General features: G+C 40.7%; 1 protein-coding gene across 2 annotated transcripts in view; it reads left to right on the top strand.

Annotated features, from left to right (window-relative positions):
- Positions 1-25,424, top strand: part of LYRM4 (LYR motif containing 4) — a 218,445-nt gene that overhangs the window by 47,200 nt on the left and 145,821 nt on the right. For both annotated transcript variants that reach the window (XM_043979363.1, XM_043979367.1), the window contains exon 2: positions 2,980-3,100. In XM_043979363.1, the coding sequence (XP_043835298.1) occupies positions 2,980-3,100 (121 nt within the window). The remainder of the gene's footprint in view (positions 1-2,979; positions 3,101-25,424) is intronic.

The raw sequence follows: 25,424 nt of genomic DNA, 5'->3' as shown, positions 1-25,424 counted from the left end.
TAGATTAAAAAATGTTTTCACCCGAACAACACTGAGATGAAACAGAACAGGTATTACTATTAGATATTACATGTCAGAAAACTGAGAATTGGGGATATTAAATAACTTGCCCACATTCATACGGAGAGTATGTAGTTAAGATTTTGCCAGGCCTTCTGACTCTAAGCTCTACAGCATGATCAAACTACCTCTTCTCCTAAGACAGAAGGATTAGTTCTTTTCTTTTTTACTCTCTTGGCCTTTATACCATACTTCCTCTTGATTCTGTTGGTGTTGATGTTGTATTTTTAGATGGCTTGTGAAAAACAGCAGCAGTCAGGGAAAAAGAAATGATATTTAATGATATTCTTAAGTCTATCAATCTGTTAGCATATGGATGATGTAAATTGTTGACCATCCTTCTTTTGTTTTGTTTTGTTTTTGTTTGCTTTTTTTGTTTGTTTGTTTTTTTAGTAAGGCAATTGGGGTTAAGTGACTTGCCCAGGGTCACACAGCTAGTAAGTGTTCAGTGTCTGAGGCCGGATTTGAACTCAGGTACTCCTGAATCCAGGGCCAGTGCTCTATCCACTGTGCCATCTAGCTGCCCCCATCCTTCTTTTGAGGATGATGGGAGGAGTGGGCTTGGATAGTAAGAGATTTGTATTATCTTTCTCAATTTACTGAGGCAGCTATTGGGTATAGTAGATAGAGTGTTGGGCTTGGAGTCAGGAAAACCTGAGTTCAGAACCAGTGTTGGACACATATCAGCTTATTATCACATTCATTGGTGTGACCTTGGGCAAATCACTTGCCTCAGTTTCTTCATCTATAAATGAAAATAATATTAATTATACTAATAATTACTACAATTATTAATCATTAATATTTATATTTATATATAATGATCATTCATTATTAATTCACCTCACAGGACTTTTGTGAGAAGCAAATGAGATAATATTTGTAAAGCACTTAGCACAGTATTGGGCCCATCCAGGCACTCTATAAATCTAGATATCATTATTTGTTTGTTTGTTTGTTTATTTTTTATTTTTGCTGGGCAATGAGGGTTAAGTGACTTGCCCAGGGTCACACAGCTAGTAAATGTCAAGTGGCTGAGGCTGGATTTGAACTCAGGTCCTCCTGAATCCAGGGCCAGTGCTTTATCCACTAAGCCACCTAGCTGCCCCAGATATTATTATTACTTAGCACCAAAACCCATATCTCCAATTCACTTTTCTATTTTTGTCAAGGGCACTACCATTTCCAAAGCTCATAGTCCTCCTCCACTCTGCTTTCACTACACATAGATAATTTGTTGCCAAGTCTTGCCCATTCTATATCACACATTTCTCCCAAGTGTCCCTTTTTCTCTACCCACAGAGCCACTCTCCTAATTTAGGCCCTCTCACCTAGAATACTGAAATAGTCTCCTAATAGAGCTCCCTTTTTACCCTACTCCTTTCCAGACTCCACACAGTTGCCAAAATTATTTTCCTGACCCACAAGTCTGACTCATGCCATTCCCCTGCTCAGTAAACTCAAGTGGCTCCCTTTGCCCCTATGATTAAATAAACTCTTCTGTTTGTCATTTACAGTTCCACCCTGGCACTGTACAACCTTTTCAGCCTTTTTTCCTTTTGAGTAATCTACCTTGTGCCCAGATTGGTCTTCTTGCTTTTCTTCACACATCACATCTCATGTCATATTTCTCATCTCCATGCTTTTGCAGACTCTGACTCCCATGCCCAGAATGCCCTCCTTTCTGCCTCTTAGAGTCCCTGGCTCCCCTCAGAGCTCTGCTTAAGTGCTCCCTCCTACCTGAGGCTTCTCTTGATCCCCACTGTTGTTAGCTGATCCCCCAAACAGTTACCTTGTACGTACACTTATGAACATGTGTTATTACCCCATGTAGAATATGTGTCCTTAGGACACAGACTTTCATTTTGATCCATTGACTCCCAGGGCCTTGCGCAATCCCTGAATCATGAATATATGTTTATTGATTGCTGAATAAATATTTGTTGATTGATCAGTTGTATTAAGACATGCAGTTAACTGCAAACTACCCAAATTCATACATTCTTTGTACATGTGTTTCTTTTTCAAAAAGAAATGAATGATAAGATCATCCACCTGTTCAAACCTCATCATTGTCTAGTAGAGGAAACTGAAGGAAATTCTTTGTTATGATCCCTTACAGCATTCTGATGTGAAGAGAACTGAAATCTTGACTTTACCTGAGGCAAGAGGCAAGAAAATCAGGAGGCTAGAGCAGGAGACAGAAAGCCCACCCGATTCTAGTTATCATGGGTCCTTGGCCAGGTTTTTAGTCGATGAGTTTGGAAAAAAATAATTTCACCTTCCAGTTCCTACTTTTTCTCTTTATAATCATGGTTTATTGGAAGGGCCATGTGGAGTCAGGGAAAAGCCCTGGATGTCGTGACCTTGGTCCCCATCCTGACTCTGCCACTTTGCTCACTGCATGGCTGTGTTCACCTCCCTGGACCTCACTTTCCATGCATAAAATATAAAATTTGACATCACAATCACAAAGGTTGCTTCCCATTTGACCATTTATCTCATTCTCTGAAGGGAACGAGGACACACCGTCCAACATCAGTCGGCCCAACAGTCATGAAATCACCTATCTATATGTAGAAGTCACTTCAGAAGCCATCTAGCCCCAAACCCTCAATTTATATAAAAGAAAACTGAAGCCCAGGGAGTTTGAGTGACTTCTGGGAGCTTACCCTCTACAGGACAGTTTCTCTTGTGACCTTTTCCTACTTCTATCTTGTGTGTATTCCCTGAGGAGCACACTGGTTTAATGTTGGGCAGTGCCACACCAAGGTGAAGGACTCATTGTAGAGGAGTTTTTGATGACAAAGTAGGTCATCCATGGGAGGGAGCATTGATAAAGGAAACCATTTAATGCATTGAAAAGCCCAGATTGTGACAATCTGTTTTTTTTTTCTTTTTTTCCTCCCATCTGTTTAGAACTTATGCCATCAGAAGGATAAGAGAAGCCTTCAGAGAAAATAAAAATGTAAAGGATCCTGCACAAATACAAATTCTAGTGAATAAAGCCAAAAGGAGCCTAGAAATAATCCGGCGACAGGTAAGGTGCACGCTTCGATCCATCAACCTACGAGCTTATTGGCTTGAGCACTTGCTCTGCCAGTGTAGATCATGACTTGTTGAAGCCTTAGCATCCTGTGTAATTCTTATCTGTGTCCTTGTGCGTATCCTTCATGGAGGATCCACCCAACTCACTTCTCTGTTTCTTTGATTATCTTGTGAGTCCCAGGTAGTACGTGAATGGCTTGTGACTGGCCTACTTCTTTTTCTATCCATAAATGTCTTTGATGATGTTTTTATGCAATTTTTGAGTTCTGTCATCGTTGGCAACATGCTATATCCTGCCTATAGCTACCGTTGTTTCTTGTTGGAAAGCTATATCAAAGAGTCATTCCCTTTTTCTTTAAAAAAAAAATTTAGAACATTGTATCATTTTTTCCTTCATTCTTGTATATATGAATTCTGTCTCATTGAGTCATCAGATCCCACACTTAGTATTCATTTAGATATAGAAGGAAACACATGGAAATTATGAGGTTGAAGCAATCTACAGTAAAATGTCAGTTACCCAGAATCCTTGTAGAATAATTCACCAGGTTAACAGGGTTTTCCATATAGTTGTCTGTTAGTCCTTTCCATCCTAAATTTTAATTTTAATTAAAGGTTTCTAATGGAACTTTTCCTTAAATGGACTAAATATTTTCCTGCTTTCTTAGATAATGATGAACATCATTTAACCTTTCCTTGATGTTGATATCATCAATATGAGTATTGGTCAGTTCTACATATGGGGATGTGGGACATGGTACTAAATGAATCGTGCTCCCAATTGTGGTCTGAAACTTGGCTTTCTTTAAAATCATTTTTTCTGTGAACATGAATTTTGCCTTTTCACAGCTTTCTTATGAAGGTAGAATGAAGCAGCTCCATAAACTCCAGCAGCATAATGAAATTGTCTTTCTAGAACAATTAAGGAATGAAAGACTGAAGCAGCCTGTTCCCAAGTGGTTCTCACACCCTCTGGGATATCATGTCCTAATACTGTTGCCCTTAATGTCCATTTGTTGGTTTGCATCCATACAAAAAACTGTGATTGTAAAATTAGTTAAGTTATTCAATGGGCACCTCATCAATTCTACCCACTCTTCTCTCTCATATACACCTTATTGGGGGGAGGGAAGGAAGAGGAGGGATAAGATAAAAGAGAAGACTCTATCACCACTTCAATAATTTATACAAAGGTGTTTGGGGAAGAATGTAACTCCAAAACCTACAAGTTTCTCATAAGAAAAAAATGACACTTCTGTTGGAATGACACCAGGCTCCCATGTCCCCCAGGTTCCCTTTAATTTTTCACTTTTAAAAGAATTCTATACATCAGCACCATCAAAAGTTGCATCTGACCTCTGTAAAGCTATAGACTTGCTGTAGATAACTCTTTATGAACTATTCTAATATAACAAAACAGAGATAATTAAAGCCATGGATGGCATCTAAATCTTTGTTGCTTCACTTTGGAATGCAGCCAGCAATCTATTCATTCAATCACGGACAAATGGTGAGAGATAGATGTCCATGCCAGAATGGCTCTGGCTTCACAGGTGGCCCTAGGACACAACTAGCCTTGGGAAAAGAAAGTCCTTCTTTTAGGAAACAGGGTGAGCTGGACATTCTTGTGTGTTTAAGCCCAAAAGGATTGAAGTAGAGTCAAGGAGGTCATCTCAGCATGGTAATGGTCTTTCCCCTTTTCTTCTCTTTGGCTGTTCTTGAGATGAATTGCTATGCTATGCTTGTTATAGACCTGTTACTCGTCTCGTCACATAATTTCTAAGTATCTTTGGCATAAACATCTGGTGTGTGTCTTTGTATGCCGGTGTGGTATATATGCTAGAAAATTCAGTCAGTATGGTAGTTTGAGTTGAGAATAGAAACTATGAAGTCATGAAGGGTAGCGACATGGAGGCTGAGAAACAGGACATCCGAGTTCTAGTCCTGACTTTACTCCCAGTAAATCAGTAAGGTTGTAACCTTTGTCACCTTAGGCAGATATTTTTGCCACTCTGGTTCTCAGCTTCCTTGTGAAGGGATTGGGCCCACCCTCTAGCTTTCTGAGGCTTTTATTTAATCTGTTACCACCATTTTTTCAATGACATGGGAAAAAAAAATTAGACTTTCATTTTCTCCCTGCTAGTGAATTATTAACAATAGGTATGTATGTATGTATGTCAAAAAGAAGTTCAGGGTTAATAGTGTGAAATTTAAAATTGGATATTAGATCATAAATCTCCCCTACTTAACTTTTCCCTTAATTTATCTCCCAGACTAGTAAATGGAAGCTTCTGGTTTTCTAGATAGAGCCTTTATTGTATATAAGGTGTTGTTGATTAGAAGGATAGGAAAGTAGAAATACAGTAGAAATCGTCTTAAATCTAGGCTTAGTCTATATTTCTTATAAAAACTCACCAAACCAAAAAAGGCCACCTTTGGAGTGAGGGAGACCGTCTGTCCTGCGCCGCCAGGAGTCCCGCCAAGCAGGCAAAAAGGCCTCTTCCGTTCTCTCCACCCCGGAAGTCAAAAAAAAACCCCGGCAGGCAGTCTGACATGCGCAGCAGGCGGACTGTTCATCTCCTCCCCAAAAGGGTGGTCCTTGAAAAACTGGCGTCCTTCAGTTATCCTAACCGACTGTTAAAAACTTTCATATTTTACTACATTTCCCCCCTTTGCTTCCTCAAGAAATGGAATGTTTCCTTGATGGAACAGTAAAAAGAATATAATAACCTTTGCTGACTAATAATATGCGAACAACAATACAGAAAAGGAAGAGAGGAAAGTTTTGTCCAGAGGGGCGATTTTTTTTTCTTTCCTCATGAACCGACGCTTTGACATTTGTCTTGCAAAGGGAGAGCCTCTGCAGAGAGTACATGTTACAGATAGTATATAACAGAAAGGAGATAGTAAAAGCTAATAAAGCAAAACAGTTCATATAAAGTCTCTGAGTTCTCTTGTCTTCTTGAAGTGGTAAGATGTCATCAGGAGGAAACTGGATTCTGGTCTGGAAAACTGGATTCTGGACTCTGGTCTGGATTCTGGACTCTGGACTCTGGTCTGGAAAGCTGGATTTCTTCTTTAACTGTTTGAATTGCTGTATTTTTTTTTTTTTAACTAAACCTTAGCATAGCATTTTGCAATCAGTAACACTTTTTACCACCATGTGTCTGGATCAAAGCAAATTTAGTATGTGTTCATGACACCTGAAAATGTTATGGAAAGGTTATCATACCATATCTCATGGTTCCGAGACAGCCAGTGATTGTGCTAGGCCACAGGTGAGTTCAACTGAGTGAGATAAAAAGATAAATAAGTTCAGTTAAATTAGGTTAAATTAGGAGGGAGAGAGGATGAATACTGGACTGTGCCTAGTAATTGTGCTCTACATAGTCACCATCATAAGCAAACCATGGACTTATGTATACCTGTCTCTCCTTATATTCTCTCCAGGGCCTGCATCAGAGTTCACAGCAAGTTAGTCTCTGAAATGATAAGTTTCCATATTTCTGAAATCTCATTAATTTCACCAAAGACAATATGATGGTAAAAATGTGTGCTATGCTGCATAACTGAGAATATATTAGTGATATATACAATAATTCCAAACCATACCCAGAGTATAATGACATATAAATAATAAATGAATGTAAATAGCTGATTATATTAGACATTGTTACATAATCTTCTTTTAGACATTATTACATAATCTTCTTTTAGCAAGTAGACCACATCATCTTATACATGAATTCTCTAGTATAACAGTAGCAGATACTTAAAGTGGTGATTAATTCATCAAAAAGAAATAAGACTTCAATTAGCAAGATTCGATATTCAATAGCATATACTTAAAATGTCTTTGAAAAGTCACTTAGTTTACAAAATCGGGTTTTTAAAGAAAAGCAAAAGAAACAAAAGTAAAAAAAAAAAAAAAAGCAAAACCAAAAACCAAAAATAAAAGGCAAAAGATTCGCTAAGCACCCTTTTGTGCTCTTAAAGAATTTAAAGGTGTGGTGAATTCCAGGTCTTTTCAGTGCCTTTCAAAAGTCAAAACAAAACAAAAAGCAAAAAGGATTAAAAAAAAAATAGGTATAGGGTAGGGAAAAGGGTGGGAGAAATTGAGGTGGGCCAGAAAACTAGGCCATGTGCTTCAGTGCTTTTGCCTGTGGAAGGAAATGCTTGTTAAATTTTAAGGTATTTAAGCTGCTAGAGTTTGGGGTATGCCACATTGTTTTAACTGGTTCCCCAATTCTCTGCATGCCAAAGTGGCAGGGGTTTCTGAATTGTCATTGATCTTTCTAATGCTGTCATAATGTTCTTTATGGTAGAAAATGTGGAGTTCTCTAGCATCAGTTTTGTCTGTGCCACTGATTCTCAATAAAGGCTGATTTAATTGATGAACCACAACATTCAGCTGATGCTGCTTAGCAAATGCTACAATTGTATCATTTCCTCCCCACTTTCCAAATTTCTTTAATTCATCAACATATTCTTCAAAAGGGGAGTCATTTACTATAAAAGACTCAAACTCTTGTCTATGGTTAATCATATAAGAAGCAGCTTCTTGTCTGTGTCTGAGATGATTTCTACAGTGACCTTCTAGCTGGTCTGCTAAAGCCCTAAAAAGGCAATTTCCGTCTCCTGATACTTTACGAAGACTGAGTCCCAAAGCATTTAACTGATCAGTGGGATTCTTAAATGGGAACTGCCTGTTTCCTCTGAACTTTCTTTGCTCTTTAACAGTTGCTATCGTTAGGGTTTTTACCTCTTTAGCGTCTACCTCAGGTCTATCTGAAATGTCTTCACCTATGAATGGTGCAGGCTTTATATGAGAGCAATGAATCCATGAGTCTTTTTCACCAATTTTAATGGCAGTAGGAGTTGTCAATAATACCTGAAAAGGTCCTTCCCAGGCAGGTTGAGTTCCACTGGTTCTCTGAAAATTCTTTACATATATTTTATCTCCTGGGTTGAAGTTATGCAATGAAAAGTCTAATGGTCCTGCCTGGACCACAGCTCCTGCCTCATGGAGTTCACGTAGCCTGGTTTGTAATTCCTGTATATAGGAAGCAACAGAAGTATCACCTCCCACCAGTGATGTATAAACTGGGGAAAAAGTTTTAGCTTGGATAGGAGGGTGACCAAAAAGCATTTCATAAGGAGATATATGAAGTTCTCCTCTTGGTCTACTTCGTAGATAGAATAATGCCAATGGTAGAACATCAGGCCATTTCAAATGGGTTTCAGTACATAATTTGCCAATCATACTCTTAAGCTCTTTATTCATACGTTCAACTTGGCCTGAACTTTGTGGATGGTAGGGCGTGTGGAATTTTGGAGTCACTCCCAAGAAAGAGTAGATTTGGGATAAAATCGAATCAGTGAAATGTGTGCCTTTGTCAGAATCGATGCGGGCTGGTGGGCCAAAACGAGGTACTATCTCTTTAAGGAGAATTTTGGCAACAAAGGCAGCTGTGGCTCGGGGGCTGGGAAAGGCCTCCACCCACCGAGTGAGCTGATCAACTATAACAAGGCAAAATTTATAATGTCCTGCTTTTGGCATAGTAATATAATCAATTTGTAAGTGCTCAAAAGGTGTATATGCTAGAGGACGCCCTCCATAAGCTTTGGCCTTAAAAGCATACTGATTATAAGACTGACATGTGGAGCAGCCCGAGCAGATTCGAGATGCTGTATTAGTCACACCTGGTGCTATCCAGGTTCTCTTAATAGAGTCTACAATGCCTTGTGTACCAAAATGGCCTTTTCTGTGAACAGAGAGGCATACCTGGTGGTAGAATTTCCGGGGAAGAAATGGCTTACCTTCCGGAGACACCCAGATGCCATTGATCTGTTTCGCCTTAAATTTCTTTTTCCACTTTTCTACTTCAGAATCGTCATAGGTTAGGTTGGAAGGAATATCCTCAGAAGGTGAAAGGTTAAATACATGTTCAGGAGCTTCTAATGCAGCAAGCTTGGCTGCAGAATCGGCTCGTGCATTTCCCTTTGAAACAGGATCACTATTCCCTGTGTGGGCAGGGCAATGTACAACAGCTAGGGAAGAAGGCAGTTTCAGGGCATCTAAGAGGTCCTTGATAAGGTCCCCATTGGCAATAGCCTTGCCCGAGGATGTTAGAAAGCCTCGTTGACGCCAAATCATACCAATAAAGTGGCATATGCCAAAGCCATATTTCGAGTCAGTAAAAATAGTGGCACTCTTACCTTTGGCTATATTACAGGCCTGTGTAAGAGCCACAAGTTCAGCAGCCTGTGCACTAAAATGGCAAGGCAGAGAAGCTGCCCAGAGGGTGTCATAATCAGAAACTACAGCAGCTCCAGTAAAACGGGTTCCCTCTCTCATAAATGAGGAACCATCTGTATAGAGGACAAGATCAGGATTTTCTAAAGGTGTATCAAAAAGATCATCACGGGGTTTTTCAGCCATATCAACTAAAGAAGCACAGTCATGCAACGGTTCCCCCGAGAATGGTAAATTAGGGAGTAGTGTTGCTGGATTAAGAACTGTGCAGCGTTTTAAAGTGATATTCTCATTACCTAACAGGGTTATTTCATACTTAGCCAGCCTTTGATCTGAAAAGGCTTGTGTCCTGTGACGTAGTAAGAGAGCCTCCACTTCATGAGGGCATTGCACAGTTAGAGGGTTACCTAGGACCAAATCAGAGGCTTTTTCTACCAAAAGCGCTGTGGCCGCCACTGCTCTAAGGCAAGGTGGCACTCCAGCCGCTACAGGGTCCAGCTGAATTGAATAGTAGGCTATAGGACGCTGGTTAGGCCCCAGTGACTGAGTCAGGACTCCAGAAGCCACCCCCCTTTGTTCATGCACAAAGAGAGTGAAAGGCTTACTATAATCTGGCAGTCCTAGGGCAGGTGCTGATAACAAGGCCCGTTTTAATTCTTTTATGGCTGAGAGATGCTGGGGATCCAACTGTAAACTGTCTGGAACAGAACTTTTTGTAAGAGCTATGAGGGGTTTAGTAATTTCACCAAAAGAGGGTATCCATTGTCTACAGTACCCGGCTGCTCCTAGAATGGCTCTCAACTGCCTCTTAGTAGTGGGGGCAGAGAGTTGTTGAATGGCCTGGACTCGCTTAGAAGAGACAGAGCGAGTTCCAGCAGCCAAAATAAATCCTAAATATTCTACCTGGGGCAAACACCATTGTACCTTTGTCTTGGAAACCTTGTGTCCTCTCTTGTGCAGCTCCAGCAGTAAGTGACGGCTATCTTCCTGACAAATTTCAGCATTAGGAGAGGCCAAAAGTAAGTCATCAACATATTGTACTAGTGTGGAGGCTTTAAAGGTAATAGAGGCCAGATCCTGCTGTAAAATTTGGGAAAATAATGTGGGACTGTCTACAAATCCCTGTGGGAGTCTAGTCCAGGTCCACTGTCTATTTTTCCAGGTAAAAGCAAATAAATATTGGAAGTCCTCATGTACTGGTATGGAGAAAAAGGCAGAGCAAAGGTCTACCACTGTGAAACATGTAGATTCATAGGGAATTGAGGAAATTATCATAGCCGGATTTGCGACTATAGAATGTCTAGGAATAACATAATTATTAATCGCTCTAAGATCTTGCACAAAGCGATAAACAGGTTTACCATCTGGCCCAGGCTTGGGTTTTTTAACTGGCAAAATGGGAGTATTGCATGGAGAGTGATGACATGGAATAATAATACCCTGGCTTTTCAAAGCCTCAATTATAGGGGTGATCCCTTCTATTGCTTCCCTAGACAATGGATACTGTGGAATGGAGGGGGGTGGTCCCCCCTTAACTTTAAAGGTAACAGGCATGGCAGACTTAAGGAGCCCCACCTCATTAGGGGATGAGGCCCATAAAGACTCAGGAATGTCAGAGGGGATTTTGGATACCTCCCCTGCTGTTCCTTGAGCTTCTGTAAGTAAAATTGGTAATAAATGAACAGTATCCTCTGGCAATTGTAAGGAGACAGCCCCATCTGGAGCACAAGATATGGTTGCTCTAAGCTTGCAAAGGAGATCACGACCTAATAAATTTACAGGGGCATCAGGCATGAGTAAAAATGAATGTTCTACTGTTAAGGGCCCCATAGATACCATGCGAGGATTCAATTTTGCCACTCTCTGGCTCTTTCCTGAGACTCCCACTACATTTAAATATCCTACAGGTCTACACCCAGCATCTGGTTTGCTTACTAATACTGATTTAGAGGCTCCTGTGTCTAGCAGACAATCATAATAAGTCTCCCCCACTTTTAAGGTGACATGTGGTTCATTACTCTGGGGAGGTGAATGGACTGGCACAAGTGCATTCAAAAAATCCGGATCTGGGAATATATGGCTTTCATTATCTATGTTCCATTCCTCCCCAAGACACCGTCATTCCTGTGTCCTCTTCTGAGGGGGACCTTGGTTACCATTATTCTGGTACTGCCTTTCTGTATTCCTCCGAAAAGATCTATTTCTATTTTGATTTCGCCTGTAATTAGAATTAGAATTTCTTCTCCAAGTCCTACATTCTCTCAATTCATGCCCCTCCTTACGACAGTAACAACACACCTTAGTGTCCTTGCTCCGGTGTTCACATGGCTGACTAGGAATCGCTGGTGCCAGAATGCTCTGTTTAGGGTGATCTGGATCTTCCTCACGTGAGTCAAAGACATAATTTGCAAGTTCCTTAATTCTATCTACTGTGAGATTTCTCCAGTCTGGACATTGTTTCAGAAAGTATCTGCGTATTTCTGGCAGTGAATTATAAACAAATGTGTTGAGAACGATATAGGAATCTCTTAAATCTACTGGATCCAATCTGGTGTACTGTCTAGCGGCCTCACAAAGTCTATCATAAAATCTGTTTGGTCTTTCATTAGCCTCCTGAGGTAGGCTTAAAAATTTCTGCCAGTTTTCCGGTTTTCTAGAGCAAGATTCCATTCCCTTCAGAAGTGTTTCTCTAGCATCTTTTAATCTTTGGAAATCCCTATCATCATTATAATTCCACTCTGGATCCTTTAGAGGCCATTCCACATTGGCCTTACCTTTCGCAACAAGGGCATTTCCTGCTGAGATAATATCTGTAATCTCAGTTGGGGACAGTAAAGTTTCCAAAAGGCAAGTAACATCAGCCCAACTGGGTTGATATGCATTAAATATAGTCCTTAACTGTGAAATTACAGTGTTTGGATTTTTCTCAAAACTAGGGATGAAAGATTTCCATGCGCTCAAGTCACTTGGTCTAAAGGGGCTATATTTTCTGACTTGAATTGGCACTCCCTTTTTACTATGTTCTATAGCTTCCTGCAGAGGGAGTAGTTTCTGTTGATCTGATTCTAAACTTGGATCATCTCTAGTAGAAACAGCCATTTTGAGGTCTCTCTCCATATGTGAGAATTTCATTTCGAGGTCTCTCTCCATATGTGAGAATTTCATTTTGAGGTCTCTCTCCATATGTGAGTATTTCATTTTGAGGACTCTCTCCATATGTGAGAATTTCCCCCATATCATAACAATGATAATAACAAAAACAAAACAAGACAAAAAAAACCCAAAAAAAATAAAATCCTTAGTCGTATGAACTATGGATGTGGTATTAAAAGGTATTTCAATTGCAGGCATAAAATTTCTACTTATATTAAACGTATTTTCCCAAAGATTCTCACTTATACTATTATACAAAAAACTTTTTGCTGCCTGAATGAGGAAAAAACCAATAATGTTTTGAAGGACCATTGAGTAAACTATTCCTCTAAGTCGGGACGTTATGCTGTCCCAATACATTCCGATGAGAAAAATCAAAGGGATAGTAGAATATTCGAGCATCTTGCCCTTTAAACTGGGCTGGCTTTTCTGTTTAAAGCAAGACTTTTAGAGGCTTAAAGTCTTTAAGGGAGATTAGACAAAGGGAAAGTCCGTGGCGGGGGGGGGGGGGGGGGGGGGGGGGGGGGGTATTCGGAAAATCCACCGAATTAGCCGGCTTATGGCCAAACTAGGGAGGGTGGGAGGGTCCTTAAGGTCCCTTCGGGGTCGCCAAACTGTGAAATTTAAAATTGGATATTAGATCATAAATCTCCCCTACTTAACTTTTCCCTTAATTTATCTCCCAGACTAGTAAATGGAAGCTTCTGGTTTTCTAGATAGAGCCTTTATTGTATATAAGGTGTTGTTGATTAGAAGGATAGGAAAGTAGAAATACAGTAGAAATCGTCTTAAATCTAGGCTTAGTCTATATTTCTTATAAAAACTCACCAAACCAAAAAAGGCCACCTTTGGAGTGAGGGAGACCGTCTGTCCTGCGCCGCCAGGAGTCCCGCCAAGCAGGCAAAAAGGCCTCTTCCGTTCTCTCCACCCCGGAAGTCAAAAAAAAACCCCGGCAGGCAGTCTGACATGCGCAGCAGGCGGACTGCACCCGGCAGGCAGTCTGACATGCGCAGCAGGCGGACTGTTCATCTCCTCCCCAAAAGGGTGGTCCTTGAAAAACTGGCGTCCTTCAGTTATCCTAACCGACTGTTAAAAACTTTCATATTTTACTACAATAGCTAAAAAGGAAAAAAAGGTTACCGAGTGCTATGCAATCTTTGGCAGCTGTGTACCCTGATGTCTTCTTTCTGGTTTGGGGAAAGAAAGGGAAGAAGTTTTAGGAGACTTCTCCTGATCAGAGGCTTTACTCCATACTCTGCCATCTGCACTATTGCTTCCACTAGTAGTGTTAGGAAATGACTTGACAAGATTCCTATTGAAATGGCTCAAGGTGTAATTTATATCAAAATTTGACTTTCCCAGGAAATCTGGAAATGATGGAGATATATAGCTAGAAATGGATATCAGGGGCAGCTAGGTGGTACAGTGCATAAAGCACCAGCCCTGGAGTCAGGAGGACCTGAGTTCAAATCCGGCTTCAGACACTTAACACTTACTAGCTGTGTGACCCTGGGCAAGTCACTTAACCCCAATTGCTTCACCAAAAAAAAAAGAAAGAAAGAAAGAAATGGATATCAATATGATATTGCTATATTTCACTAGATTTTTCCCAAACAACAAAATAAAGACATTGATTTCATTGATGCTTAGCTGAATCCTAAACTGAAGTTAACTTTGTTTTAAAACTTGGTCAAAAGCATTATGTAAGTATGAAGTTTAGGGCTCAGGCATTCATAGCTCAATGCAAAAGTAGATAAGCCAACTCCAAAATGACACTGTTCAGCCCTTCACAAAAATCAAATTTTTTTTCCTTTTTTTGAGGGGGGGGCAGGTCAATGAGGGTTAAGTGACTTGCCCAGGGTCACACAGCTAGTGCAGTAATCAAATATTAACAAATCTAAACCCTAAGACTTGAATCCCATTGATCTATAAAGTCTATAACTGCCAGAAGAAGAAAATATATTCTTTTAAGAACACTTAGCCCCCAGCATCTATTTGAGGACTATTTGTGTGTGAATGTAGACTGTTACATGGATGAAAATTTGGTCTGTAAGGTAACTAACTCCAGTTTGAATTTCCCTGGGTAATTTCTCTATACTAAATGAATAGCGTAGTGGATGGAAAGCAGGCCTCATAGCTAGAAGGACCTGAGCTTATGTCCTGCCTGGGATACATGCTGACTCTGATACCGTCAGGCAATCCTCTGAAATGCATTTGTCTGCTGGGTAGAGGGAGTTACCTCCCCAGGGAGTGCTTTGCATCAATGAAATGAAAGGTCTTGACCACCTTCCCCCACCCCCCAAAAAAAAAGAATAGTTATTATCAAAGAGCCATGAACTTGACTCTCAGAAATATTCAAAAGATCCCTATGTGGAGTAACATTCATAGTGGTACATAATAGCAAAGAACTGGAAGTTGATGGGGCACCCATCAGTTGGGAAATGGCTGAGCAAGTAGTGCATGAATATATTGAAATTATTATGCTATAAAAAATTATGAAAGGGATAAAATCAAAGATACCTGAGAAAACTCATCTGAACTGATATAGACAGAGGTGAGCAGGACCAGGAGAACAATGTATATACAATGATCACATAAAGTTTAAAAAAAAAACCACAATTTTTGAAAGATATGATAAGTGTCACCAAAATCAGGATTTCAGGGGACTGCTGATGAAACATGCTTCCCACCTACTGATAGATAATGGACTGGAAGGGGAGACTAAGTTTTGCGTTTTTGGGACATGAGAAATATGTAGAATTATTTTGCTTGACGATGCTTATTTGTTACAAGGGAAGTTGGGTTTCTTCAGAAGAGGGTGAGGGGGAGAATTGGGGAAAAGAAGAGGATAGTGTTAATGATGTCCCCCTTGCCACCCTATAAAGGAAAAGAGCATCAATGAAGCACTTAAAAGAATGCCCAGATGAGAACAGAAGGAAGTTCCAAGGGAGAACAAAAATGTTGAATGCACTATACACTTTTTTTTTAATTATTATTATTTTTTTTGTAGGGCAATTGGGATTAAGTAACTTGCTCAGGGTCACACAGCTAGTAAGTGTTAAGTGTCTGAGGCCAGATTTGAACTCAGGTCCTCCTGAATCCAGGGCTGGTGCTCTATCCACCTAGCTGCCCCACTATACACTTTTGTTTGTTTTGGTTTTTGCAGGGCAATGAGGGTTAAGTGACTTGCCCAGGGTCACACAGCTAGTAAGTGTCAAGTGTCTGAGGCCGGATTTGAACTCAGGTACTCCTGAATCCAGGGCCTGTGCTTTACCACTGCGCCATCTAGCTGCCCCTTTTTTGTTTGTTTTTTTTTTTTGGTTTTCACTATACATTTTTAAAAGAAGGAAACAAGCTAGATGTAATAAAGGCACAGTTTCATATGCAGCTCTGGTCTCTTCTTCGTATAAGGAAATATTCAACTTTTCGGATGTTTGTTAATCTCAGGATAATAAAAAACATCCATTTTTTAAAAGCCAAAAAGAAATGATCCCAACTCCTTTCCTATGGGGTGGACTTTTGCATTTGGCTCTGATCAGGTTTTCAGATGATCTTTGAAAGGTTAGCAAACAGTCCATGTTTGATAAAGTTTAATCGACTGTTTTCTACCGTTTTTCCTGTTTGTTCACAAGCTAACATTTTTAATTGAATAATTCAAATGCTGACATTAAAATTTTGAACCTGCATTTTGAAGCAGCTAAAAGCAGGCCTTCTGTAAGGCCTTGCCACATAAAAGCAGTGAAGCAGATATTGCATGTAGGGGGCATTTTTGTTGACTTCTAGTTTTCACTGTATTGTAGCTCATCTTGAACTTGCTGGGTTTCTCCTCATTTTTCCTCTTTTGGCATATTAGTAGGCGTGAGGTAATACACCCAACTCCATAGTGCTTTCTGGAGTCTCAGGAGTCAAATCTGGTTTTGCTTTTATGTGCTAATTTGTGATTTAGCCCTAAAAGTGACCACTGAAAAGTAATGTCCCTAAATAACTATTTGAATGCGTCTAGTGGGAAATGAGAAGCTAGTGACTAATGACTATCATCACTTGTTGTCATTCCATGTAGTATCTACCTTAAATGCCCTAGGCCAGTGCTTATAATTTGATGAGGGAGAAGTAGAATTGCCTATCCACAGTCCTTTCATGCTAGTCAGGTAATAGGATTGTTCCCAGCCCTTTTGAAAAGTAATGAGATGAGCACTTCCTCCTCCTCTTTGCAAGAATGGACAGCTGTAAGTGTGCAACACTGCATGTGATGTCAGGCTTTTTCATTGTATTGCATTGTTTAGTGTTGCTGAACTGTTTTTTTCTCCTCTTCCTAATCTTTATTATTAGGGATTACTCCTTGAGGAGTGAAGGATATACACAGAAACATAGGTGATGCAAAAACAAAAGAGAGAGATAAAGATTTATTTTAGACATTGAGATGACAATCTCTCACATCCTCCACCTGCCCCATCCAGCAATATTATGCTGCACCATACCCCACACCTGTGGACACATAATTTAACCATTGTTTCTAATAGATTCTAAGAATTTCTCAAATTTATGGTTAAGGTGATCCAGTGAAATAAAGAGAAATCGGCTCCTGGTAAGCATTCAAAATTTTTGCCTTTTTTTTTTGGTGGGGCAGTGAGGGTTAAGTGACTTGCCCAGGGTCACACAGCTAGTAAGTGTCAAGTGTCTGATCCAGATTTGAACTCAGGTCCTCCTGAATCCAGGGCTGGTGCTTTATCCGCTATGCCACCTAGCTGCCCAAGCAATCAAATTTAAAGATTCATTTAGAGCCATCAGTTGAGAACATTTCGAAAGTCTCCCCTTAACAAGATCACAATAAGATAGGGCTCTAAGCAGTTTCACATACACACACACATACACACACACACACACATATATACACATACATGTATGTACACATCATGTGGCAAAGTCATATATATGCATATATATATGTGTGTGTATATATCTTTGGGCAGATCACTACCTTTCTAGGACCCAGTTTCCTTATCTGCAAAATGAGGGGATAGATGGCTACAACATAGAGAAATGACAGATTCATTTGCTCCTTAATGGACTAAAAGTAAATAGCAAACAGAGAGCAATGTGGAAGCACACGGTAGGTGTGGGGCCCACAATGGGTGGATCAGTGAGGAACACTAAAAAGCAGGAGTGAAATACATCATCAAGGAATTCTATGATAGGAAGAGAGAGCATGGGTTGACCATGTGGCAAAAGCAAAGGATGATGGGTAGTCACTTGTACCCTTGTAATGTCAGGAGAAAGAGAGAAAAGCTTCCAATGTTTCCATAGACTCGCTGTAGAGAACAGGAAAACATAGACCAGAGTCACCAAAATCATCAGACATGAATGGGTTGCAATCTTCATTTCTGGGGGCAACTCATGACTCCTTGAGCACTCAGATGCATTTGAATGTTTCAGTGTAAAGAGCTATTCATCCATATTTTCTTTACTGCTTTCTATGAGGGACCCTGCCTCATGGGACTGAGGTAGATTTCAGTAGCCTGCCCTGTGGTGACTGAAGAAGAGGTTTTGGACGCCATTAGGCTCCTCACATGTGGCAAAGCACCTGGTTCGGATTCTATTCTGGCAGGGGGTCCACTGCTCATACAAAAGGTGACTGGAATTTTCTGCATTACGTGGGAAGAGGAGTTTATCCTCAGGAGTTCAAGCACCTCCACTGTCCATCTCTATAAAGGTAAAGAAATAGGTTGTCCTGTGACAATCACAGGGGGTCTCTCTGTTGGTCACTGCTGGCAAGATTCTTGCCAAAGTTCTCCTTAATAGGCCAATTCTTCACCTCAAAGATGGTTATCTACCTGAGCCAGTGTCGCTTCAGAAAGAGCCAAAGAACAGTTGATGTGGTGTTTGCTACCCAACAACTCCAAGAGAAACATCAAGAGCAGAATAGATACAACGTTCATCAATGTGACCAAGGCCTTTGATGCTGTCAGTTGTGAGGGCTCATGACAAATTATGAGAAAATTTGGTTGGCCAGAGAAGTTCGTCAGTATTGTACATCAGTTTCATTATGGCATACTTGCATGGATTCTGGATAATGAACAATGTTCTCAGTCGCCAGTGGAATGAAACAAGGCTGTGTGCTTGCTATCATGCTTTTTAGCATGGTATTTTAAGCCATGTTGTCAGATGCCTTCAAGGAACATGAAAATGGAAGGAAGGTCAGCTACCACACTGATGGTAAATTATTTAACTTGAAATGGCTTATAAGTCAAGACTAAAGCAGAGGGAGAGTTAGTGTATGGTTTTTTGTTGTTGTTTGCAGTTGATTATGCACTCAATGCAGTCCCTGAGGCTGAGATGCAACAAAGTATGGATTGTTTCTTTGCTGCTTGTGCTAATTTTGGCCTAAAAACACAAAGAAAACAGATTCTCCACCAGCCAGCACCACACCATCCATTTGTGAACCCAGTGGTCACAGCAAATGGAGAAGTATTAAATACTGTTGATAAGTTCATTTACCTTGGCAGTATACTTTTCAGGGATGTACACAAAGATGATGATGTTGATACACACATTGCCAGAGCTAGCTCAGTGTTTGGGCGACTCTGAAGGAAAGTGTGGGAGAGAAGAGGTATTAGACTGACTACCAAACTGAAGGCCTTACAGGGCCATTGTGCTGACCTCACTTTTATGTGCCTGTGAAACCTGGACAGTCTACCAGAGCCATGCCAGGAAACAGAAGCACTTCCATTTGAATTGTCCTATTATTGTTTGTCCTTCATTCTTGAAGAGGACTATGACATTAGGGTGATGTCATGATTTGCACTGAATTGAATTTAAATGAAGGAGAGCTGTGCAAGGTCACCAACCTCACTCTCTCCTCCAGAGCCATCTGGTCCAGTGCCAAGATATACATCGGGATGACTTGGAGATGGCCCCACATGTTTAAGGCAATTAGAGTTAAGAGTCATGCAGCTAGTAAGTGTCTGAGGTGAGATTTAAACTCAGGTCCTCCTGACTCCAGGGCCAGTGTTCTATCCACTGGGCCACCTAGGAATTGTCCTAGAAAGATTCTGAAGATCACCTTGCAAGATAAGGTACCAGACATTGAGGTCCTCTCTCAAACTGCCAGGCATTCAAACTCTACTGCATAGTGCAACTCTGATGGACTGGCCACATTGTAGGGATGCCAAATGTATGTTTGCCTAAAAGACTATTTTACAGAGAACTCACACAAGGCAAGCATTCTCACAGACAAGGACACTCTCAAGGTCTCTCTGAAGAACTTTGGGATTGATTGGGTGACATGGGAGACACTGGCAAAAGACTGCTCAGCACGTCGTGTCCCCATCAAAGAAGTCTCTGTGCTCTATGAGCGAAGCAGAATTGAAATAGCTCAAAAGAAACACAAGATGCGCAGATTTAGAGCCATCTTCACTCCAAATGTTCATGTGCCCAACCTGTGGTAGAGCATTCCAAGCTCCTATTGGTCTGATGGGCCACAGTCAGATACTCTGTACCTTCCCTCCAACATAGTGATGCCATTTTGGTCCCCTTCAAGAATAAAGGACAACACCCATCCTGTGGCTCACCCCTTTACCAGAAGCCAGAAGCAAAGCCAGGCAAGGAAATTCACTCAGTGATGTTTGCCAGTACCGTTTCCTTCCTGTTTATAGGGTGCCCAAGCCTGTCAACCTCCATAAGCCCATATTTCTTTAAGGAGGATAAAGTAGCAGTTGGACAGAAAGTCACTCCTCCTTTCTGGGTCTCAGTTTCCTCATCTGTAAAAATAAGGGTCTTGTCCTGGGTGATCTGCTGCCTCTGACCTTCCATCATTTCTAACATTTCATTGTTTTCCTCACCCTGCCTCTTTTCCATCTTGCCTATCACCTCTTTTTTTATAAGAGCTAAAAAATAATGGGAAGAATAAACCAGGAGAATTCATTTCACTGAGTAGTATAGTTAAAGGAAAACTCATTTCCCCGACTAAGATAGTAAAAGACAGCATCAGAAAACACGGATTCAAGGTCTCATTTTGACATTTCCTAGCAATATGACAGGTATGAGTCATTGGACATATGTAAGCATCAGTGTTCTCATTTGGAAAAGGAGGAAAATAATACTGTCACTTTCCACATCAGATGGTTGTCACGAGGAAGGTACTTTTTAGACTTCAAAGTGTTAATAGATATTATTATTAATTAGGGAGGCAGTGTGGTACAGTGGAAAGAGCACTGGTTCTAGAGACAGAGGCCCCGGCTTTGAAGTCCCTTCTGACTTACTTACCCTTTCTGGGCTTCCCTTTCATTTTCAGTAAAATGGCTGGAGATCAGGTGGAAAGGGTTGGCTGGAGGGGGGGGTGGAGCGGGGATAGATTAGATGGCCTCTCAAGTCCCTTCCATCTCTAGATCTCTGATCCTTTCAGCCTTCATTCCTTTACATAATAGATGTGTTCCTAAAAGTTGAATTGAATTTTTAAAAATTACACCATCTCTGGGGTAATTCACTCTTCAGAGGAATTATTTGGTTAAACATTGTCCCACAAAGCAAATATTTATTCCCTTGTCTATTTGTTATGTAAATTTAGATTTTTCTCTATCAGATTAGCTCAAAGCCATTTATTCCTGTATGGTTTGCATAATGTATCTATTTCACCTCTTTCAGAATGCAGACAAGTCTCACTGGTCCACTTTGTGAATTAATCTTTGGCCCAGTTTCATCCCTAAGCCAACTTGCCTCAGTTTGCCCAATAACAGTTCCCAGGCCTTGTCCTCTTACTGCCCAAGTCATGTGTTCAGAAGATTGAGACTGATTTTCACATACCCTAATTGGAACATAGAAATCTGCTTTTACCATATAATCTATGCCTTTCAAAAATGATAGAATGCAAAATTGGAAAGGATCCCAGAGTCATCTACCTAATTCCTACCCAAAACACAAATCCACTCAACAATATCTAATGGGATAGATTGGCAGCTAAGTGGGGTAGCTGATAGAGTGTTAGACTTGAACTCGGGAAGATCAGAATCAGAATCCTTCCTCGGATACTAATTGTGTGGTCTTGGGCAATTCACTTAACTCTTCTATCCCAATTTCCTCATCTATAAAATGGGAATAATAATAATAATACCTTAGAACTTAGTTGTGAAGATCACACTTTGCAAACCTTAAAATGCTACATAAATGATATTATGTTGGAGGAGCTACCATTTAGTATTAGCCATTGTGTCATTCTCCCTCAAAGACCATTCCAAACAGGTAATCAGTGATTAGCTCTAAATTCTTGAAGTGCAAAGTGAGATGAAGCAATAAGGGGCATGCTTGCCGGACAGACAGGCAGAAATCAGGAGAGGCCTTTACCATAGCTTTACCATACCTTCTTTTTCTTTCTTTCTTTCTTTTTTTTTTTTGGTGAGGCAGTTGGAGTTAAGTGACTTGCCCAGAGTCACACAGCTGGTAAGTGTCAAGTGTCTGAGGTTGGATTTGAACTCAGGTCCTCCTGAATCCAAGGCTGGTGCTTTATCCACTGTGCCACCTAGCTGCCCTCCTACCATATCTTCTTGAGGACATTCTTCTCTCTAGCTCCTGATCCTCTATGTTCTCTCTTGTGCCAGAGGGGAAATAGGTATAGAAATTCCTTCCCTCAGCACTTTCGCCATTTACATACCTAGATTGGTTCAGATTAGATCAAAGGATCAATTTGCATATATTATAGCCAATGAAAAAGAAACAATGCTAGATAAAGAGGTTATGCATTTGAGTACTCTGTCCTGGACCTGGGGAAAAAGGCTCTTGAGAGAAGCAACATAAATTTATAGACAACAACCAAAATTCCCCTTAAAGTGAATTGCATATCCCTTAGTTCTATGTGGGATTGAATTTTGGAGGAGCAAAGTCCTGCATTGTGAGTGAAAGGAGCTGGAATCTGGGAAGTGTTTAATTTTGTGGCTTGGCCTGTGTGCAGCATTGACTTTTTATCAATAGGTACGATCTAGTCAGTGCCTCAGCTGCTGAAGACAGACCTTGTTGGAGAATTTGAGACTAGTTTTCCCACCTTGAGCCTTGACCAGAATTTAAAGAAAATCACAAAGTCTGAGGCAAACCCCATCCCAATATTAAACATTTCAGTGACATGCTTCGAGTGGTAGGGGGTCTTTCATTTAATATGATTTGTGTAAATCAAGTAAATTTCCATTCTCTTCCTCACAGGGCATAGTCTCCATTTCTTCCCCTGGAGCCCTGCTCCAGTGGCTCACTGTGGCAAGGAAGCTGCCCCAGGCTCTGCAGTGGAGCACCAGCCCTGGCAGGCCCCTGTAAATGTCAATAACCCACATTTCTAGAATGCTTTGAGAATGCAAAATGCCTTCCTCGACCCCAGCCCTGAAGATCATGGGGAGGTAGTAGAAGTATTACTGTATTCCACTAGACAGGTAAAGAAACTGACTCTGAGAGAAGCAGAGTGACTTCCTTCAGGCTGCAGCTAGTACCAGATTTGGGGCCAGTGCCTGGACTCCGCCTTTCTTCTGCTCCCTTTCTTACCCCTACCCTCTTTACTGCCTTTCCTGTCAGGCCTTCAGTAGATCTGTGCTCTCATCAGTGGGGCGCTCCCTCCACCAGGACAGTTCACAGCTTTTCTTTGTTCCCTTGTCTTTTGGAAGTTAAGGCAGCAACTGTTTATTAAGCACTTACTGTGTGCCAAGCACGGTTGCTAAGCCCTGGAGATATGAAGAAAGACAAAAACAGTTCTTGCTTTCAAGAAGCTCACAGTCTAATGAAAGAGACAACAGAAAAAATAACTATCTACAAACAAGATATATACGGGCTACACTGGAGGTAATCTCAGAGGGAACTCTTAGCCATCTTGTTTTGTAAATCCTCTAGTACCCAACAAGACTGTCCTCTTGTTTTGTTTTTGTTTTTTTTGTTTTTTTGCTTTGAATAGAATTTTATTTTCTAAAATATATATAAAAACAAATTTTAACATCAATTTTTTAAAACTTTTTGTTCCAACTTCTCTTCCTCACTCCATTCCCACCCCCACCCACAAGAACTCAAGCAATTCAAAATAAGTTATACATGAGTAGTTATGGGAAAATTCCCATATTAGCTAGTTATGAGAGAAAACAGTCAAAAAAACCCCAAAACTTCAGATTAAGGAATTGTCAAAGAGGAAAAGAAAAAAAAATTTTAATGTGTTTGTATCTGTTTTCAGATACTATCAGTTCTTTCTCTGCAGATGAGCTGCAATCTTCATAAGTCCTTCAGGGTTATATTGGATCATTGCCTTGCTGAAAATAACCACATGCTTCCCAGCAGATCATCCCCCACTATTGCTGTTATTTTGTATACAGTACATTTCACTCTGCTTCAGTTCATGTAGGCCTTTCCAGGTTTTTCTGATAGTATCCTGTTCATCATAACCTGTATATAGTACCTTAAGCTTGACAGAGAATTTTCTTCATAAAAGCCCAGCAAAGTAGGTATCATACATTTTTCCATTATAATCAATCATCATAACTCTTTCTCTCCATCCCACTCCCTTCCCATGACATTTACTCTATCTTCTTTTTACCTATTCCTCCTCAAAAGTGTTTTACTTCCAACTATCCTCTCCCCATCTCTGCACTCCCTTTTTTAACCCTCCCTTCCTTATCCTTCTCCCCTCCTACTTTCCTGCAGGGTTAAATAGATTACTCCTCCAAATTGGGTATGAATGCTATTCCCTCTATGAGCCCATTCCGATGAGATCAAGGTCCCTGAGCTAATTCTGTGTTCTAAATTTTTCTTCCTCCCTCCCTCCTCAACCCTCCCTATGAGATCAAGAAATTCAGTATGTCATACTTGTGCAGTAATGCTGAACATCTTCATCTTCCTTGAAAGTGTTTTGCGGGGCAGCTAGGTGGCACAGTGGATAGAGCACCGGCCCTGGAGTCAGGAGTACCTGAGTTCAAATCCGGCCTCAGACCTTAACACTTCCTAGCTGTGTGACCCTGGGCAAGTCACTTAACCCCAATTGCCTCACTAAAAAAAAAAAAAAGTGTTTTGCTTTTTACTGCTCTCTCCCCCAATCTGCTCTTCCCTCCTTCCCTTCCCCCCCTCCCCTCCCTCAGGGTGAAAATATATTACTATACCTACTTGAGTATGTATGTTAGTCCTTCTTTGAGCCAATTCTGATGATATTAAGGTTCACTCACTCCCCAACTCCTTCCCCCTCTTCTTCTCCTCTCCATAAGCTTTTTTCTTGTTTGCTTCATATGAACTACCTCTCCCCAGGCCATCTCTCCCCTTCTCCTTCCCCCAGTCTATTCCTCCTATACCTCAACCTTATTTTAGTGATATCATCATGGGTTAGTTAGGTGGCACAGTGGACAAAGCACCAGCCCTAGACCCAGGAGGCCCCAAGCCCAAATCCAGCCCCAGACATAAGACACCCCACCCTGTCTGCCCCACAAAGAACAAAACTTAAATGCTTTACAGATATCATCCCTTCATATTCAGTTCAGATCTGTGTCTTCTGTGGATTCCTTACTGAGATAGTTCTTATGAGTTTGATGTATTATCTTCCCATGAAGGAATGTAAACAGTTTGATCTTTTAATATCCCTCATGTAGTCTTTTTCCCGTTTACCTTTTTATGCTTCTCCAGGGTCTTGTATTTGAAAGTCAATTTTTCTATTCAGTTCAGGTCTTTTTATCACAAATGCCTGAAAGACCTCTTTCTCATTGAAGTCCCATTTTTTCCTCTGAAAGATTATACTCAGTTTTGCTGGATACATGATTTTTGGCTGTAGTCCCAGTTCCTTTGCCCTCTGGAATATCATATGCCATGCCCTCTGGTCCTTTAATGTAGAAGCTGCTAGATCTTGCTTTATCCTTATTGGAGCTCCACAGTATTTGAATTCCTTTTTTTCTAGCTGCTTGCAACATTTTCT

This window comes from Dromiciops gliroides, chromosome 1, assembly GCF_019393635.1.
Source record: "Dromiciops gliroides isolate mDroGli1 chromosome 1, mDroGli1.pri, whole genome shotgun sequence".
Taxonomy (NCBI): Eukaryota; Metazoa; Chordata; class Mammalia; order Microbiotheria; family Microbiotheriidae; genus Dromiciops; species Dromiciops gliroides.
Note: the sequence above shows the minus strand (reverse complement) of the source record. Positions and strands in the feature narration are given on the sequence as shown.